This window comes from Jaculus jaculus, chromosome 14, assembly GCF_020740685.1.
Source record: "Jaculus jaculus isolate mJacJac1 chromosome 14, mJacJac1.mat.Y.cur, whole genome shotgun sequence".
NCBI lineage: Eukaryota > Metazoa > Chordata > Mammalia > Rodentia > Dipodidae > Jaculus > Jaculus jaculus.
In genome coordinates this window covers 32,224,971-32,245,765 of record NC_059115.1, presented here as the reverse complement: position 1 = coordinate 32,245,765, position 20,795 = coordinate 32,224,971, and the positions used below count along the sequence as shown (strand labels likewise).

Below are 20,795 nucleotides of genomic sequence, written 5' to 3'. Positions count from 1 at the left end.
TGGCGGGAAAGTCTAAAGCGAGTGGCGGCCACGGCTTCTCGGCGGGTGAGTAGCGCCCTGGGCCTGCTCTAGGTCACTCGAGGCTTGGCGTCCCTGTGGCCTGCTGTCCGGGCCCAGGCATCCTCCCCTCCCCGACCTTTAGGTTTCTTTGGAAGCGAGGTGGTGTCGCACGTTTTGTTCGAAGTGAGCCCGTCCTGACGTACTTTAGTTTTTCCATCTGCAAAATGGCTGACCAAGGTTATGTGTTAATAGGTAGCAAATAACAAGCAACTTGTCACCGTGCTGGTTGTTGGGAGCCAAAGTTATGGAGCCAGGCTGTCACAACCCCTGTTCTGCCCCTGATTATGAGTCTAGTAAGGGTATCTACCTCAACCAGTTTTGTGAGCGACACATGAATTATGTATATAAATATCAGTGTTTTTCCTGTTCTGCCAACTACTGCTACTCAGCGAATAGTCTCAGATGTTTTTTCCCAGGTGTTGAGCATTGGACCCAGGGCCTTGAGCATGCTAGGCAAGTGCTGTACCGCTGACCTACACTCCTAACCTCAGAAATTCTGGGTGCCTGATACTATGATCAAATGCTAGAAAAACAGATAAATGAGAGTGAGAACCTGCTCAAGGAGCCCAATCTAGTATGATGTGTTAAGTGCTCCTAGATAGACTCTAGGAAGCAGGGAAGCTGAAGTAGCAGACTTCAGTTACAGAAGAATCACTTCAGGGAAGGAGATGTTTCTTTTTCTTTTTTTAAAATTTTTTATTTTTTTGGTTTTTCAAGGTAGGGTTTCACTGTAGTCCATGCTGACCTGTAATTCACTCTGTATTCTCAGGGTGGCCTCGAACTCACAGTGATCATTCTACCTCTGCCTCACGAGTGCTGGGATTAAAGGTGTGGGCCACCACCCCCGGTTTAGTCTTTTTTTTTTTTTTTTAAGTTTTTTTAATTTGTGGGATTTGGAGGGGGGGATTTTCGAGGTAAAGGAGTGTGCCATCATGCCCAGCTCTGTTTTTTTGTTTTAATACAGTAATAGTATCACAGTCATTTCTAACTGCAGGCTCTTTCCTATTTCAATGTGAGTTTCTTTCTAGACTACTCTTGTTTTCTTTTGTTTTTTTGAGGTAGGGTTTCACTCTAGCCTAGGCTGACCTGAAATTCATTATGTTGTCTCAGGATGGCCTCCAACTCATGGTAATCCTCCTACCCATGCCTCCCAAGTGCTGGGAATAAAGGCGTGTGCCACCATACCTGGCCTAGATTACTCTTAAATATCTTTTACTGGCTAAGTGTCATTGCAGCTCTTACATCTTTCCTTAAATATCACCTTCACTTGGGCTGGAGAAATGGCTCAGTAGTTAAAGGTGCTTGCTTGCAAAGCCTGTTGGCTGGAGTTTGATTCCCTCATACCCACATAAAGCAAGATGCATAAATGGTGCATGAGTTTGGAGTTTGTTTGCAGTGGTGCGAGGCCCTTGCATACCCATACTTTGTGTGTGTCTTTGTTGCTCATATTCTCTCTCTCCCTCCCTGTACCCCCTACCCCCTGCTTCTTTCTCCTCTCCTCGTGTCTCTTTCCGATAAATAAAAACATTTTATTAAAAAGATTTTTGCTGGGTGTGGTGGTGCATGCATTTAATCCTAGCACTTGGAAGGCTGAGGTAGGAGGGGTAGGAGTGTCACTGTGAATTCCAGGTCAACCTGAGCTAGAGTGAGACCCTAGCATGAACCCCCTCTCCCCCAAGAAAAGAGATTATTTTCTCTGGTAAGGGGATGTAACTTGGAAGTAGAGTTCTTGCCTATCTTGCAAGAGGCTGTAGCATGGAAAAAAAAATTTTTTTTTTCTTAGTGAAATTTCCTCTACTTTCCTTTGCCAACCCCACCTGAAGCTAGACCAAATTTCCTTGCAATCCCTCAGTAACACTACTGAAAAAAAAAAATTTTATTTGGACCAGGTGTGGTGGCGTATCCCACCCAGCCCAATTAAATTAAATTAAATCCCAGCACTAGGGAGGCAGAGGTAGGAGGATTGCCATGCGTTTGAGGCCACCCTGAGACTCCATAGGGAATTCCAGGTCAGCCTGGGCTAGAGTGAGACCCTACCTTGAAAAAACCAAAACAAAACAAAACAAAAAATTATTTGGGCTGGAGGGATGGCTTAGCAGTTAAGGCTTGGCGTCCCAGTGGCCTGCAAAGCCAAAGGCCCTAGGTTTGATTCCTCAGGACCCATGTTAGCCAGATGCACAAAGGGGTGCATGTGTCTAGGGTTTGTCTTTAGTGGCTGGAAGCCCTTGCATGCTCATTCTTTTTCTTTCTTCCTCTTTCTCTGTCAAATAAATAAATAAATAAATATTTTTTTTTTAGTGCTTGCTTTGGCAGCACATATACAAAAATTGGAATGATATAGAGAAGATTAGCATGGCCCCTGCACAAGGATGACATGCAAAATTGTGAAGCATTCCATATTTTTACATAACTAATAAATTTTTTTAAAAAATATTTGAGCCGGGCTTGGTGGTGCATGCCTTTAATCCCAGCACTCAGGAGGCAGAGGTAGGAGGATCGCTGTGAGTTCGAGGCCACCTTGAGACTACAGAGTGAATTCCAGGTCAGCCTGTGCTACAGTGGCACCCTACCTCTAAAAACAAAACATTTATTTATTTTATTTGCAAGGAGAGAGAGAATGAGAATTAATGGGTACACGGGCAGCCTCTAGCCACTGCAAATGAACTCCAGACACATGCACCATTTTGTGCATCTGGCTTTACATGGGTACTAGGGAACTGAACCCATATTGCTAAGAATTGCAAGCAAGAACCTTAACCACTGACCCATCTCTCCAGTCCAACAGTATATTTTATTAACTTTTATTTATTTATAAGCAGAGAGAGAAGAGACAGACAGAATGAGTGTCCCAGGGTCTCTAGCCCCTGCAAATGGACTCCACATGCATGTGCCACTTTGTGCATCTGGCTTTACGTGGATACTAGGGAATCAAATTCAAATCCTTGGCTTTGCAGGCCATTGCCTTAACCACTGAGCCTTTGGTTTTTCGAGGTAGGGTTTCACTGTAGTCTAGGCTGGCCTGGGATACACTCTAAATTCTCAGGGTGGCCTCAAACTCACGACGATCCTCCTACCTCTGCCTCCCGAGTGCTGGGAATAAAGGTGTGTGTCACCACACTGGGCATTTTTTTTTTTTTTAATACTTTTAAAATTTTTATTTATTTATTGTTTATTTATTTATTAGAGACAGAGAGGAGAGAGAGAGAGAGTACAAATGGGCATGCTAGGGCCTCCAGCCACTGCAAACAAATTCCAGACGCATGTGTCCCCATGTGCATCAGGCTTACGTGGGTCCTTAGGCTTTGCAGCCATGTGCCTTAACCACTTAGCCATCCCTCCAGCCCTGGGCTAAATTTTCAACCCTTAATTTTGTCTTAGGAAGTGATTTAAGTACAGAAGACTTTGTTCAAAATGGAGTTCAAAAGAAAACTATCAAAATCTGAGGATAAAGAAATCCATACAGAAGATGCCTTCAGTAAGTATCTGGCCATTTACTTTATCTATATCCCAAATCTGTGAGACTGGCAAAGAGACAGAAGAGTCCTACTTTTCAAGTGTGTACAGTTGTGAAGATGTTAAGGATAAAGCACAAAAATTTACTATTAGGAGATTAATGATTGAGTTTCTTCCTCTAATTCCACTTATGACTTTGGGACAGATTCTGACTTTTCACACAAACAAATAAATATATTTTTTAAAACAGTGATGTTTAGAGCTGGGTGTGGTGGCACATGCCTTTCATCCCAGCACTCTCTAGGCAGAGGTAGGAGGGTTGCCTTGAGTTGGAGGCCACCCTCAGGCTAAGTAATAAACAAAAAAAAGATGATTAGAATTTCAAGAAAAACCTGTTAGAAAAGGCTTTGTTTGTCCCAGTGTTATAAATTGAACCTAGGGCCTCAGTAAATCTCTGTCAGTGAGCTATATTCCTAGCTCTTTCACTTAAAGAAAAATTCAGATTCAACTGACCAGAACCCATGTAAGCCAGATGCACACGGTGGTACATGAATCTGGAGTTTCTTTGAAGTGGCTAGAGGCCCTGGTGTACCCATTTTCTCTTTCTCGTTCTTTCAAATAAATAAATATGAAATATTTTTAAAATATTTATTTATTTGAGAGGGAGAGAGAGAGTATAGGCATGCCAGGTCCTTACTCTTACTGTTGTGATCAAATTCCAAACGCATATGTCACTTTGTGCATCTGTGGGTTCATTTTTTTTTTTTCGTTTTGTTTTATTTATGTTTTTTTTTTTGAGGTAGGGTCTCACTCTAGCTCAAGCTGGTCAGAAATTTACTATGTAGTCTCAGGGTAGCCTCGAACACATGGTGATCCTCCTACCTCTGCCTCCTAAGTGCTAGGACTAAAGGCATGTGCCACCATGCCTGCTTGTGCATTTGGTTTTATGTGGGTTATGGTGAATTGAGCCTGGCTGACAGGCACTGCAAGCAGTCACCTTTAACTGCTGAGCCACTTCCCCAGAAAAGGTGTCCCTAAGCTTCAGGGCTGGAGAGATGGCTTAATATTAACTGTTAACAGTGCTTACCTGCTAAGCCTAAGGACCCAGGTTCAATTCTCCAGGTGCCTGATGCACATGGTGAGTTTGTTTGCAATGGCTAGAAGCCCTGGCACACCCATTCTTTCTCTTTCTCTCTCCTCCCTCCCTCTGACTCTAATAAATAAAAATAAAAACTTTAAAAAAAAAGGAGTCTCAGGGTGGCCTCGAACTCATGGCGATCCTCCTACCTCTGCCTTCCAAGTGCTGGGATTAAAGGTTCACTTGCCAGCTCCATTTTCGACCCTCTCAAGTCTCCTGTGGGTGCTTCTGGAGAAGTCTACGCTCTGTTGGGAGGCTATTTTATGAATGTTCTAGTGAATTTCCGAGAAATGATTCCTGCCTTTGGAATTGTCAGGCTGCTGATCATCATCCTGATAGCAGCCAGAATGACCTTTATAAAACAAGTCGGAGCCGGGCATGGTGACACAAGCCTTTTTAATTCCAGCACTTGAGAGGCTGAGGTAGAAGGATCACTGTGAGTTCGAGACCAGCCTGAGACTACATAGTGAATTCCAGTTGGGTCAGACATGGGATTTGCTCTCTACAGAAGGTTCTTTGTCCCAGCAAATGGGTCTCCGGTGTCCTTTGCAGCTCACATTTACAGGTGGATTTGCTGGGATGTCCATAGGCTACACGGTGTTCAGCTGTTTCGACAAGGCACTGCTCAATGACCCCAGGTTCTGGATTGCAATTGCTGCCTATTTTGCTTGTGTCTTATTTGCTGTGCTTTTCAACATCTTCCTCTCCCCAGCAAACTGACCTGCCTCTAATATAAGCCAATTAATAAAAAGAGCCATGGGCTGGAGAGATTGCTTAGTGGTTAAGGCACTTGCTTGCAAAGCCTAAGCACCCAGGTTCTATTCTCCAGTACCCACATAAAGCCAGGTGCACAAGGTGGCACATGTGTCTGGAGTTTGTTTGCAGTGGCCAGAGTCCCCGGTGTGCCAATTCTCTCTCTATCTGCCTCTTTCTCTAATGATTAAATAAAATAAAATATTTTAAAAATAAATTAAAGAGCCAGGCTTTAATCCCAGCACTCGGGAGGCAGAGGTAGGAGGATCAAGTTCAAGGTCAACCTGGGACTACAAAGGAAGTGCCATGTCGTCCTGGGCTACAGTGAGACCCTATCTTGGAAAAAAAAAAAAAAAAATCCCCAAAATAAAAACAGAAACAATGAGAGCCATATGGGAGAATGGAAAACTTCGTGAAGGGAGATGTCCCAGCAAATGTGAACAACCTTAAGATAGTGACACAACCACACTGTACTCATCTGTTCAATAGACTACACACCGAAGGACCGAGTAAGGGCTTCTTGATGCACAGGGTAGGAAGGAGAAAAGAAAGGTGGTAGAAACCAGAGATTGGGTCTTTCTCAGGCATATGTTATGCCTTGGTTTCCTTGGGTGATATATTTTGAAGTTTGCTTGATAAAATTCATGCATACTGTACTATTCTGGGAATAAAAATCTTTTTATAGGGATGGAAAAGTGGCTTAGCAGTTAAAGCATTTGCCTGGGAAGTCAAAGGACCCAGGTTTGGTTCCCCAGGACCCATGTAAACCAGATGCACAAGGTGACACATGTATTTGGAGATCATTTAAAGGGACTGAAGGCCCTGGTGTACTTATTCTCTTTCTTTACCACTCTAGTAAATAAAATATTTAAAAAAAAAACTTAAAAAAAAAAGAAGAGCTAAATGGCTGTGGTGGCACACACCTTTAATCCCAGCACGTGGGAGGGAGAGGTAGGAGGATTGCTGTGAGGTTGAGGCCACCCTGACAATACAGCCTGGGCTAGAATGAGACCCTTCATTGGGAAAAAAAAAAAAAAAAAGAACTTCAGAAGGGATTTCTCCTTTCTCTCCCTTCCTCTCTTTATTTTATTTATTTATTTATTTATTTTCTCAATTCTTATTAACATTTTCCATGATTATTAAAAGCATTCTGTGGCAATACCCTCCCCTCCCTTTATTTTTAAAGTGCTGGGATTAGGAGTTTGCTTTTTAACCTTTGAATTATTCTTTGGTCATATTCTTGAACATTGTGTTTATTTTCAGGAAGCAAGAAGCAACCAATTTCCAAAAAGGCAAAGAATTCTCATATTCCTAATGAAATTGAAGAAAACGACAGTGTCTTTAAAAGGCTTGTTAAGACATCAGGACTTATCCTTAAAACTGGAGAGAATCAAAATCAATTGGGTAATACTTTATTTATTTAAAAATTTTTCTTTAGGGCTGGGAGGATGGCTTAGCGGATATAAGGCACTTGCCTGGGAAGTCTAAGAACCCATGGTCAACTCTCCAGATTCCATGTAAGCCAGACACACAAAGTTACACATGTGCAAGGTCATGTATGCACACAAAGGGGTACACATGTCAGGTGTTCAATTGCAGTGGCTGGAAGCCCTGGACCACCAATTTTCTCTCTCTTTCTCTTGCTTCCTCTCTCATAAAGGCATGTGCCACCACGCCCAGTGCTCCCTCCCCCCAAAAATTGTTTTTATTTGTATGTCTGTGTATGGGTAGGTCACAGTCTCTTTCTGCTACAAAAGAATGCCCATCCAGCTTTATGTGGGTGACTGGTGAATTCAGTACAGGCTGGTAGGCTTTGTAACAAGTGCCTTTAACTTCTGAGCCATCTTCATAAAAATCAACTAGATAATATATTAGCCTAAATATGCTCCCCCGCTTTGGTTTTTTTTAAAATTTTTTCTCAATTTTTATTAACATTTTCCATGATTATAAAATATCCCATGGTAATGCCCACCCTCTCCCCCTCACTTTCCCCTTTGAAATTCCATTCTCCATCATATCCCCTCCCCATCTCGGTCAGTCTCTTTTATTTTGATGTCATGAGCTTTTCCTCTTTTTATGATGGTCTTGTGTAGGTAGTGTCAGGCACTGTGAGGTCATGGATATCCAGGCCATTTTGTGTCTGGAGGAGCATGTTGTAAGGAGTCCTACCCTTCCTTTGGCTCTTACATTCTTTCCGCCACCTCTTCCGCATTAGACCCTGAGCCTTGGAAGGTGTGATCGAGATGTTACTCAGTACTCCCGCCACTGCAAACGAACTCCAGACACGTGCGCCCCCTTGTGCATCTGGCTAACGTGGGTCCTGGGGAATCGAGCCTCAAACGGGTTCCTCAGGCTTCACAGGCAAGCGCTTAACCGCTAAGCCATCTCTCCAGTCCCATTTTCTTATCTTTTGCCTTTGTGCTGAGGCTGGTCTGCTATACGTTTCACTCACCGAGTTCTAGAAATAAAGGCGTGTGCCACCATGCCCAGCCTGCTATCTGTTTTAAACAGAATATTCTCTCCACTGCAACAGCGGTTAGCAAACCAAGATGTCTTGCACTTATTTTCAAGGGGAGGCACCCACTGTCTTCCGCTGACCTCCAGCTAAGCCCTCTGTGAAGGTGTACCAGCCATCCACCATCCTGCTTGTGCCGGACGATGCCACATATTGGGGCCCATGTGGCCTGTGTGGTCCTGGGAAGCAGATGGACACCAAGGGCCTTTTTTCATTCTTTATTTTTTCTTTTTATTAACATTTTTTTTATTAACATTCTTTATTTTTTCTTTTTGTTAACATTTTCCATGATTATAAAAAAAATCCCATGGTAATTCCCCCCCCCTTTCCCCTTTGAAATTCCATTCGCCATCATATATTACCTCCCCATCGCAATCATTGTACTTACATATATACAATACCAACCTATTAAGTACCCTCCTCCCTTCCTTTCTCTTCCCTTTATATTTACTTTTTAACTTACCGGCCCCTGCTACTAAGTCTTTTCCTTCTCACGTAGAAGCCCAATCATCTGTAGCTAGGATCCACGTATGAGAGAGAACATGTGGCACTTGGCTTTCTGGGCCTGGGTTACCTTACTTAGAATAATCCTTTCCAAATCCATTCATTTTTCTGCAAATTTCCTCTTAGATTTTGATTAGCCCTCCCTCCACCTTTCCTTTACTCAATCTCTTCCCCTGACGTCACTTTAGGCCTTTTCACCCCCGTTAATCTATTCATCGACTGACATATATATAATACCAACCTATTAAGTATCCTCTTTCTTTCCTTTCTCTTCCCTTTATATCTTCTTTTTAACTTACTGGCCTCTGCTACTGAGTTTTTGCCTTCTCACACAGAAGCCCAATCATCTATAGCTAGGATCCACATATGAGAGAGAACATGTGGCGCTTGGCTTTCTGGGCCTGGGTTACCTCACTTAGTATAATCCTTTCCAGATCCATCCATCCATTTTTTCTGCAAATTTCATAACTTCATTTTTCTTTAACACTGAGTAGGACTCCATTGTATAAATGTGGCACATCTTCATTATCTACTCATCAGGTGAGGGACATCTAGGCTGCATTTCCCAGCTATTATGAATTGAGCAGCAATAAACATGGTTGAGCATGTAGTTCTAAGGAAATAGGATGAATCCATAGGATATATGCCTAGGAGTGCTATAGCTGGGTCATATGGTAGATCAATTTTTAGCTGTCTTAGAAACCTCCACACTGATTTCCACAATGGCTGGACCAGATTGCATTCCCACCAACAGTGTAGAAGGGTTCCTCTTTTTCCACATCCCCACCAGCGTTTATGATCATTTGTTTTCATGATGGTAGCCAATCTGACAGGAGTGAGATGGAATCTCAATGTAGTTTTAATCTGTATTTCCCTGATGACTAGGGATGTAGAAAATTTTTTAGATGTTTATATGCCATCTACATTTCTTCTTTTGAGAACTCTCTATTTAGTTTCATAGCCCATTTTTTAATTGGCTTGTTTGATTTCTTATTATTTTTTTGAGTTCTTTTTATATCCTAGATATTAATCCTCTATCAGATATATAGCTGGTGAAGATTTTTTTCCCATTCTGTAGGTTGCCTCTTTGCTCTATTCACAGTGTCCTTTGCAGTACAAAATCTTTGTAGTTTCATGAGGTCCCAATGGTTAATCTGTGGTTTTATTGCTTGAGGGGTTACATTCAGAAAGTCTTTGCCCAGACCAATATGTTGAAGTATTTCCCCTACTTTTTCCTCTAGCAATTTCAGAGTTTCAGGTTTGATGTTAAGGTCTTTAGTTCATTTGGATTTAATTCTTGTGCATGTGAAGGACTCAGGAACCGGAGGAATGCCATGACAGGCTTCAGAGTCACCAGTAGGCCTAAGTTTCTGTTTCCCAGCAAGGTTTAAATAATAATTTAACAGTTACTGAAAAAAAGATCACAAATTCCTTTGCCATACATTTCTATAGTCATAAACAAGTTGCTTAAGTTCCTCAAACACACATAGCCACTCACAATAAAGGTTACCTAATCTGCTTGAAATTCCCCTGGCCCCTGCCCACCAGCTCTGGCCCCCAGCATCCTAAGCCTATCAGAAAAATACAAGTTCAGTTACTACTTAAATCTACCAATCATGTAACCGTTCCCCTACTTCTTTGTTCAAATCCCTATAAAAAACCTGTCCCCTTGCTGCTCAGGGCTCTTGTAGGGATCCAGTGCATTGGTGAAGTCAAGAGTCGGAGCTTAAGCCCAAAATAAAGCTCCTTGCCTTTGCATACGTGTTTGGTTCTCCTGGGTGGTCTCTGGGGGTGCCAAGAATTGGGCATAACACATGGAGAGAGAGAAGAATCTATTTTCATCCTTCTACAGATACATATCCAATTTTCCCAGCACCATTTGCTGAAAAGGCTATCTTTTCTACAATGAATATTTTTGGCACCTTTATCGAATATCAGGTGGCTATGGCTACCTGGTCTTATATCTGGGTCCTCTATTCTATTCCATTGATCTACATATCTGATTTTGTGCCAGTACCATGCTGTTTTTGTTACTATGGCTCTGTAATATAGGTTAAAATCAGGTATGGTGATACCTCCCGCCTTATTTTTGTTGCTCAGTATTATTTTAGATATTAGAGGTTTTTTGTAATTCAAAATGAATTTTTGGATTGTTTTTTCTATTTCCGTGAAGAATGTCTTTGGAATTTTGATGGTGATTGCATTAAATGTGTAGATTGCTTTTGGTAAGATTGCCATTTTCAAAATATTGATTCTTCCAATCCAGGAACAAAGGATGTTTTTCCATTTCCTAGTGTCTTCTGCAATTTCTTCCTTGAGTGTTTTATAGTTTTCACTGATGAGATACTTTACTTCCTTGGTTAGGTTTATTCCATGGTACTTTATTTTCTTTGATGCAATTGTGAATGGGAATGATTTTCTGATCTCAGCCTCTGTGTGTTTGTTGTTAGCATATAGGAAGGCTTCTGTTTTCTGTGTATTTACTTTGTATCCTGCTACATGGCTGTAGGTGTTTATCAGCTCTAACAGTTTGCTGGTAGAGTCCTTTATATGTAGAATCATGTCATCTGCAAATAATGATAATTTGATTTCTTCCTTTCCAATTTGTATCCCTTTTATGTGTGTGTCTTGCCTTATTGCTATGGCTAAGACTTCCAATACTATATTAAATAAAAGTGGGGACAGTGGACACCCTTGTCTTGTTCCTGATTTTAGTGGAAAAGCTTCCAGTTTTTCTCCGTTTAGTAATATGTTGGCTGTAGGCTTGTCATAAATAGCCTTTATTATATTCAGATATGTTCCTTTTATTCCCAGTCTCTGTAGGACTTATAACATGAATGGATGTTGGATTTTGTCAAACGTTTTCTCTGCATCTAATGAGATGATCATATGATTTTTGTCCTTCAGTCCATTTATATAATGTATTACATTTATCAATTTGCGTATGTTGAACCATCCCTGCATCTCTGGGATAAAGCCTACTTGCTCAGGGTGAATGATCTTTCTTATATATTCATGTATTCTGTTTGCCAATATTTTGTTGAGAATTTTTCCATCAATATTCATGCGGGAGATTGGTCTGTAATTTTCTTTTTTTGTTCTATCTGCCTGGTTTTGGTATCAGAGTGATGCTGGCTTCATAGAAGGAGTTTGGTAGAATTCCTTCTTTTTCTATTTTATGGAAAAGCTTAAGAAGCAATGGTGTTAGCTCTCCCTTGAAGGTCTGGTAAAATACAGCAGTGAATCCATCTGGGCCTGGGTGTGTTTTAGTTGAGAGGTTTTTTTTTTTTTTTTTCCAAGGTAGGGTCTCACTCTAGCCCAATCTTACCTGGAATTCACTATGGAGTTTCAGGGTGGCCTCAAACTCACAGCGATCATCCTACCTCTGCCTCCCGAGTGCTGGGATTAAAGGTGTGCACCACCACGCCCGGCTAGTTAGGAGATTTTTGATAACTTTTTGGTTCTCCATGCTTGTTAAAGGTCTACTTAAGTGATTAATCTCATCTTGATTTAATTTAGGTAGTCATATAAATCAAGGAAGTCATTCATATCTTTCAGAATTTCATACTTTGTAGAATATATGCTTTTATAATATGTCCCTATGATTTTTTTTAATTTCTCTGGTATCTGTTGTGATGTTACCTTTTTCATCTTTAATTTTATTAATTTGTGTCTCTTCTCTCTTTCTTTTGGTCAGATTTGCTAAGGGTTTATCAATCTTGTTTATCCTTTCAAAGAACCAACTCTTTGTTTCATTGATTCTTTGGATTGTTTTTCTAGTTTCTATTTCATTAATTTCTGCCCTGATCTTTATTATTTCTTCCTGTCTGCTGATTTTGGGTTTGCCTTGTTCTTCTTTTTCCAAGGCTTTAAGGTGAAGCATTAGGTTGTTTACTTGCGACCTTTCAAATTTCTTAATGTAGGCAATTAAAGCTATAAATTTACCTCTTAGGGCTGCCTTCATTGTGTCCCAGAGATTTGGGTATGTTGGGTTCTTATCATTTGACTCTGTAAATTTTTTGATTTCTGTCTTGATTTCTTCATTGACCCATTCATCATTTAGTAATGTGTTGTTTAATTTCCATGATTTTGTGTATGCTCTATGGTCTTTCTTGCTATTGATTTGTTGGTTGATTCCATTGTGGTCAGATAGAATGCAAGCAATTACTTCAATTTTCCTGTATTTGTTAAGATTTGCTTTGTGTCCTAATATATGGTCTATTTTAGAGAATGTTCCATGTGCTGCTGAAAAGAGTGTATATTCTGCAGCCTTTGGATGAAATGTCCTGTATATATCTGTTAGATCTATTCCTTCTATGACCTCATTTAGTCCAGATGCCTCTCTGTTTATTTTTTCCCGGGTTGACCTGTCAATTGATTAGAGTGGGGTGTTGAAGTCACCCACTACCACTGTGTTTGGTGTCGTCTGTGACCTTAGTTCTAATAGTGTTTGTTTGATGTATTTCGGTGCCCCCATGATAGGTGCATATATGTTTAGGATTGTAACGTCCTCCTGTTGGAGGGTGCCTTTAATCAATATAAAGTGACCTTCCTTATGTTTCTTAACTAATGTTGGACTGAAGTCTACCTTGTCAGATATTACAATAGCAACCCCTGCTTGTTTTCTAGGCCCATTTGCTTGAAACACCATTTTCCAACCTTTTACCCTAAGATAGTATTCATCTTTTGTAGAAAGGTGGGTTACTTGGAGGCAACAAATTGAAGGATCCTGCTTTTTAACCCAGTCTGTGAACTTATGCCTTTTGGTTGGGGCCAGTTTTGGCCGTTGATATTTTTTTTTAAAATTTATTTATTTATTTATTTGAGAGTGACAGAGAGAGAAAGAGGCAGAGAGAGAGAGGAGAATGGGCGCGCCAGGGCCTCCAGCCACTGCAAACGAACTCCAGACGCGTGCGCCCCCTTGTGCATCTGGCTAACGTGGGTCCTGGGGAGTTGAGCCTTGAACCGGGGTCCTTAGGCTTCACAGGCAAGTGCTCAACCACTAAGCCATCTCTCCAGCCCTGGCCGTTGATATTAAGAGATAATATTGACAGGTGTGTATTTATTTTTGCCATTTTTTGTAGTTCTTCCGGTTTTACCTTTGCTCTCTTGTGTTAACTAGTATTTGAGTATTGTTTGCTTTGTCCTGGTTCCTTATATATGTGCTTTTCTTTTTCTTCATTATGGAGGATTCTTTCAAGTATTTTCTGTAGAGCTGGTTTTATCGTTAAATAGTCCTTTAGCCTGCTTTTGTCGTGGAATGTCCTTATTTCTCTGTCTATTTGAGTGGATAGCTTTACAGGATAAAGTAACGTTGGTTGACAGTTGTTATCTTTCAGGATTTGGAATACATCACTCCATGCCCTTCTGGTTTTTAAAGTTTGTGTTGAGTAATCTGCTGTAATCCTGATAGGCTTGCTTTTGTAGGTAACTTGATTTTTCTCTCTGACTACTTTTCGTATTTTTTCTTTGGTTTGTGTGTTTGGTAGTTTGATTTATAATATGGCGAGGAGAGGTTCTTTCCAGGTTTTGTCTGGCTAGTGTTCTATCTGCATTGGCACCTCTTTCCCAATTTGGGGGTGGTTTTCTTCTATGATTTTATTGAAGACGCCTACTATGCCTTTGGAGTGAAATTCTTCTCCTACTATGTCCTGAATTCTTATGTTTGTTCTTTTGATAGTGTCCCGAATATCTTGAAATTCCCACTCATACTTTTCTATTAGTTGTCTTTCTCTTTGTTGGACTGTATTAGATCTGCCACCTGGTCTTCTAGCTTAGATATTCTGTCCTCTCCTTCATCTATTCTACTGGTGAGATTTTCTACAGAGTTTTTTTATTTCATTAACTGTGTTCTTCATTGCTAGTAATTCTGTTTTTTCTTTGTTATTTCTATTTCCTTATTTATGTCTAGTATTGACCTCTTTATTTCATTAAATTGGTGTTCTGTGTTTTCTTTGATTCCTTTGATTTCATATTTGATTCCTTTGATTTCTTTGAACATGCTTATAATCATTCTTTCGAAATCTTTCTCAGGCATTTCGTCTAACTCATTCTCAGTGGAGGTCATTTCTAATGCATTACTACTTTTTGGTGGATTCATATTGTCTTGATTTTTGGTGTTTCTTGTGTTATATATATTTTTGCATCCTGGATTATTTAATGATTGTATTTTCTAGTTACCTGGGTAGTATTAGATGTATCAGACAATCTGATGTTATATAACTTCAGGGTAGGAGCTTAAGGCGTTAGTTGTGCCTCTCAAGACTCTCAGAGTATCTACAAAAGTGACCCTAGGTGTTGGGTTTGCCTGCTATGAGAGTCTTCAGGTAGGCTGAGTGGAACAAATTACAGGCAGATTCTAAAATTTAACTAAAGAATGTACACTCAGTGAAAAACAGCTCAGAGTACGTTTCCAAAAGTAGGTATTATAAGAACCAGATCCTCTAACTGTCCCTTAGGTTGTGTGGTGCCCTACCCTCACCCTTAATCCTGACAACAAGGAGGTTAAGATTTCTGATCTATTGAGGGTTCCAAGTGAGCTTGTGACCAGGTGAGACCCTTCTCTGGTGCAATCCCAGTTACCTGTCCTCCTGCTTGGTTCCCGCTATCGGTACAAGTTGATGTGGCCGGGTCCTGGGACCGCTGCTTTGTTCGCTGGACTGGGCACAGGCAGTAGGGGAGGGTGAAAGGCAGGATGAAAAATTTTAAAGTAAACTTAGTAAAGAAACAGCTGGTTGCTACAGCTAGGGGACAGCCTGAACTGTATATTCAGAAAGGAGTAAATCAAAAATAGGCTAAAAGATAGGCTGCGGATGGCTTCCAATCTCACCAGTGCTGAGTGCCCACCTTGGTCCTTCTCTGTTGCACTGTAGATCTGGTGTTCTGATGGCTGTGCTGGATGCCCTGTGGCCAGGGGCTGAAAGTGTTCTCTGATGGGGTGGTTCACTGCAGCACTATTGGTTGGGGGAGACTGTGTAGGATGACTGGAATTGTTCTGGAGCTGCTCAGCTGGTCCCTGCTGTCTTTTCCTTCAGGTTTCTTGACTTTGTGAGGAGGCTGATGTGAGTGGAAAATCCCTTCACCTGGTTTCTGCCCTGGCCGGCTGGGCCTTCTGGCTGGGCAGGCATGTGTGCCAGGGCCATTGGCACCTCAGCAGGATTCTAACTGGTTTCCTCCTTTCTAAAAGATCTGAGTCTCTCCACTTCTCTGCTATGGTTGATAATAACTTATACATCTTTACTTTTCGGTAGAAGAGTGTATTTTGCTATTTTTCTGCTTTTTCTCCCTGCCTAGGCTTCCTTGGTATGGCCACTATGCTGCCATCTTACCCAGAAGTTCCTAAATATGCTTTAAAAAATATTCATTTTGGGCTGGAGAGATGGCTTAGCGGTTAAGCTCTTGCCTGTGAAGCCTAAGGACCCTGGTTCGAGGCTCGGTTCCCCAGGTCCCACGTTAGCCAGATGCACAAGGGGGCGCACGCGTCTGGAATTCGTTTGCAGAGGCTGGAAGCCCTGGCACGCCCATTCTTTCTCTCCCTCTATCTGTCTTTCTCTCTGTGTGTCTGTCGCTCTCAATTAAATAAATATAAAATTAAAAAAAAATGTCCATTTAAAAAATAAATAAATAAATAAAAAATATTCATTTTGGTTTTTGTTTATTTCAAAGTAGGGTCTCTCTAGCCTAGGCTGACCTGGAATTATTTCACTATGTAGTCTCATAGTGATCCTCCTACCTCTGTCTCCTGAGTGCTGGGATTAAAGGTGTGTGTTACCATGCCCTGCTCTAATCTTCATTTACTTCTTTTTTTTTTTTTTTTTTTTTTAGGAAATTCAATGACTTAGACTGTTGTTTTTTTTTTCAAGGTAGGGTCTCACTGTAGCCCAGGCTGGCCTGGAATTCATTATGTAGTGTGAGGCTGGCCTTCATAGTGATCATCCCACCTTTGCTGTAAACCGCTATGCCCAGATTTGTTTACAAAGATCTTATTGTAGGACTGGAGAAATTGCCCAGTGGCTAAAGGCACTTCCTTTAAAGCCTGACAGCCAGTGTGATTCCCTTGTACCCATGTAAGCCAGATGCATAAAGTGGCATGTGTCTGGAGTTTGCTTACAGTGCAAAAGGCCCTGATGCTCCCATACTCACTCACTCTGTCTTCCTCTTTGTCTCTGTCTACCTCTCAAATAAATAAAGATCTTATTATAAAGTAGTATTGATTTTTTTATTTGTTTTTTTTTGTTTGTTTTTTGAGGTAGAGTCTCACTCTCTAGTCTAGGCTTACCTGGAATTCACTATGTAGTCTGAGGATGGCCTTGAACTCACAGTGATTCTCCTACCTCTGCCTCCCAGGAGCTGGGATTAAAGCCATGTGCCACCACGCCTGGCAAGTAATTTAAGAGAAGGACAAAAGGCAAAACTGAAACAGGAGGGGTGCCTTGTGGATGATCCCCAAGATTTAGTCTTGAATCCTTTTCACAGAACTCAAAGAGCATTTTAGGCCAGGAGTTGTGATGCACTCTCTCTTTCCTCTCTGGCTTTCTCTCTCTCAAATAAATAAATATTGAAAAGAAAATGGCAAGCATGGTGGTGTATGCCTTTAATTCCAGCACTTGGGCGGCAGAGATGGGAGGATTGCCATAAGTTGAAGGCCACCATGAGACTACATAGTGAATTAGGTTAGCCTGGGCCAGAGTGAAACCCTACCTCGGAAAACAAACAAAATAAAATTAATACACAGGAAGTAATTAGATCTGTGTCAGAATAATTTCAGAAGAAAATGTAGAAAGCCACATTCAGCCCTGTTTCTAAGACAGATGCTGTAAAATAAGGTTATAGCAGGTCTGTTTTACAACAAGTGTTGGCTTTTCTGTATGTCTTTTTTATTTTATTTTATTTTTTTATTTGAGAGAGAGAAAGGGGCAGATAGAGAGAAAGAATGGGTGTGCCAGCATCTCTAGCCCTGCAAACGAACTCCAGACGAATGCACTACCATGTGCATCTGGCTTATATGGGTATGGGGAATCAACCTGGTTCCTTAGGCTTTGCAAGCAAGCACCTTCATCATTAACCCATCTCTTCAGTCCCAATCTAATTACTATAGGTTTAGAAGTTTTGGCTTGCAAATGCTTTTACTGGTATCTAATTAGGCAAGAAGCCTGTCTTTAAGAAAACCACGGCCGGGTGTGGTGACACACGCCTTTAATCCCAGCACTTGGGAGGCAGAGGTAGGATGATCACCATGAGTTTGAGGCCACCTTGGGAATACAGTGAATTCCAGGTCAGCCTGGGCTAGAGTGAGACCCTATATCAAAAAACCAAAAGAAAAAGAAAACTGGTAGGTCTTACAGTTTGTAGTGACTAGCTATTGATCTTTTCTTATAGGTGTGGATCAAATAGTTTTCCAAAAGAAGCTCATTCAGACCCTGAGGATACATCCTTCTTACCCCAAAGTATGTATTTTCCTTTTTTTTTTTTTATTAAAAAAAGTTTGTGTGTGTGTGTGTGTTTGTGAAGGCCTCTTGCCATTATAAATAAACACCAAATGCTTGTGCCATTTTTTGCATGTGGCTTATGTGTATGGCTGGCAAGTTTTGCAAGTAAGTGTGTTTAAGTGCTCACATCTTTCCAACTCCTCTGTGGTATTTGATTTGGTCAGAAGTGCTATGAAATTAGAAATTTATAAAGATGTTGGCATACAGTTGAGTGGACTGTCAGCAAACATTAAACTACAAGTCTTTCTCCTCTTGTTTATTTTTAACGCCTTCTAACTAAGGTAATAGAAGAATTTGTTACTGGCTTGGAGTCTTACATTGAGGACTGTGATAGCTTTCGGAATTGCCTTTTGTCTTGTGAACGCCTGCAGGATGAGGAAGCCAGGTATGGAGAGGAGAAGGCATGCCATCTCCCTGAATTCAGTCTCTTAGAGTAACTTGGAGGTGGAGAATGCAAATTCCTTTGCAGTTTTACTTTTGAGTTAAAACTTCCTTTTCTCAGTGTGTAAACCTAATATTAAAGTTGTAAGTCAAAGACTTAATGTGTCTTATCTATGTTGATAGAATTTCAAATCGTTATGTCTCCCTTACTAAATGTTCGCTCACATTCCATATTCTTCTTTTTTTTAATTTTTATTAACATTTTCCATGATTATAAAAAAAAATCCCACAGTAATTCCCTCCCCCCCAACACTTTCCCCTTTGAAATTCCATTCTCCATCATATTACCTCCCCATCTCAATCATTGTGCTTACATATATACAATACATATTCTTTTTTTAAAAACTTTTTTTTTTTTACTTAGAAAGTATTTATTTATTTATTTTAGAGAGAGAGAGAGAGAATTGGCAAACCTGGGCCTTAGCCACTGAAGTTGAACTCCAGATGCTTGTGCCACTTAGTGGTTGTGTGCGACTTTGCACTTGCCTCACCCTTATGCATCTGGCTGAAAGCATTTTTTAAAAGATTTGTTTATTAGAGACAGAGAGAGATAAAGCGAGTGAGAGAGAGAGAATGGGCATGCCAGGGTCTCCAGCCACTACATATGAACTCCAGACGTATATGCCACCATGTGCATCTGGCTTATGTGGGACATGGAGAATTGAACCTGGGTCCTTTGGTTTTGCAGGTATGTGCCTTAACTGCTAAGCCATCTCTCCAGCCTCACATCCATATTCTTGTCTTAACAGGATTATGTTTTGAATATAATATTTCTTTTAACTTTTTTTTATTATATTTATTTATTTGAGAGAGTGGCAGAGCAAGCGCAAGCAAGCATGGGAGCGCTAGGGCCTCTAGCCACTGTAAACGAAGTCCAGATACAAATGCCACATTGTGCATCTGGTTTACCTGAGTACTATAGAATCAAACCTGGGTCTGTAGGCTTCATAAGCAAACACGTTAACCACTAAGCTGTCTATCTGTCTAGCCCCTTTAAAACGTTTTATTGACCACTTCTATAAGTACAGACAATAAAACCATGATAATTCTCTTCCTCCACTCCCATTCCCCCCTCTCAAATTCATCCTCCATCATATCCCCTCCCCTTTCTAATTAGTCTCTCTTTCATTTTGATGTCATCATATTTTTCTTCTGTTATGAAGGTCTTATGTAAGTAATACCAGGCACTGCCATTTTGTGTAAGCATTCCTACTCTTTGGCTCTTACATTCTTTACACCACCTTTTCCACAATAGACCCTGAGCCTTGAAGTGTGTAATAGAGATGTCCAGTGCTAAACATTCTACTCTCACTTTTTCTCAGCACTATGGTGACTTTTGAGACACCCCAGTGGTCAACTGTCATCTGAAAAGAGACAAAAGTGAGAGTAGTAATAAATGGGTATAAACATAAAAAATATTTATGTGTTTATTTGTGAGAAAGAAAAGGCACATAGAAAGAGAATTGGTGTGCCAGGGTCTCTAGCCACTGCAGATGAACTCCAGATGCATGTGCCACCTTGTGTGTCTTGTATTACATGGGTACTGGGGAATTGAACTCAAGTCCTTAGCCTTTGCAGGCAAGCACCTTAACCACTGATTCATCTCTCTAGTCCCAGATATAAACATTTAAAAAAGTATTTAGAGAACAGTTTAATGAGCCTAATATATGCATTTAGCCAGACAGTAGCAGGCATTAGCCTCAGCCATAGGTTTTCTGTCTCTCTCTCTCTCTTTCTCTCTCCGTATGTGTGTGTGTGTGTAATTTTTTTAAAGGTAGGATCTCATTTTCTAGTCCAGGATGACCTGGCATTCACTATATAGTCTCAGGGTGGCCTCAAACTCACAGCAATACACCTACCTCTGCCTCCAAAGTACTGAGATTAAAGGCAGGCCTCCAGTCCAACTAGAGTGGTTGGTTTCTCCCATAACAGACATGTCACTATTGCACCAGTTTTTACATTTGGCCTAACTGGCCAGTCTTAGGTCTTGCAGGATTATAACACCATTGATGACTTCTCTCTCCCAAAGGGCTACATGCACCATAGCACTTTCCAGCTTTTTTTTATTTTTATTTTTTTACTTTTTTTACTTTCCAGCTTTTTGACAGCTAGTCAACAGGGAGGAGGTTTCTAGTTCAGCTCCAGCTTGATTTTTCAGTGACCTGTAGCCCAAGTGTGAAGTCTTCAACAATAGGCTCTTACCATGTAATCGAAGGAAAAATGATAAACCAGGGCTGGAGAAATGGCTTAGCAGTTAAGGCACTTGCTTGCAAAGCCAAAGGACCCAGGTTCAGGGCTGGAGAGATGGCTTAGCAGTTAAGTGCTTGCCTGCGAAGCCTAAGGACCCTAGTTTGAGGCGTGATTCTCTAGTACCCACGCAAGCCAGATGCACAAGGTGGCACAGGCATCTGGAGTTTATTTGCAGTGTCTGGAGGCCCTGATG

General features: G+C 41.0%; 1 protein-coding gene and 1 non-coding gene across 2 annotated transcripts in view; both read left to right on the top strand.

The window, feature by feature from the left end:
- The first annotated feature begins 1 nt into the window (after window position 1).
- Fancd2 (FA complementation group D2) overlaps window positions 2–20,795 on the top strand; it is a 174,658-nt gene continuing 153,864 nt past the window's right edge. The window contains exons 1-5 of the mRNA XM_045133802.1: window positions 2–45; window positions 3,439–3,535; window positions 6,668–6,808; window positions 17,802–17,869; window positions 18,193–18,296. Of these exons, the coding sequence (XP_044989737.1) occupies window positions 3,472–3,535; window positions 6,668–6,808; window positions 17,802–17,869; window positions 18,193–18,296 (377 nt within the window). The 5' untranslated portion in view covers window positions 2–45; window positions 3,439–3,471. The remainder of the gene's footprint in view (window positions 46–3,438; window positions 3,536–6,667; window positions 6,809–17,801; window positions 17,870–18,192; window positions 18,297–20,795) is intronic.
- Window positions 2,358–2,464, top strand: LOC123454879. Its single transcript, XR_006633535.1, has one exon. It is a non-coding gene; the product is annotated as a U6 spliceosomal RNA (small nuclear RNA).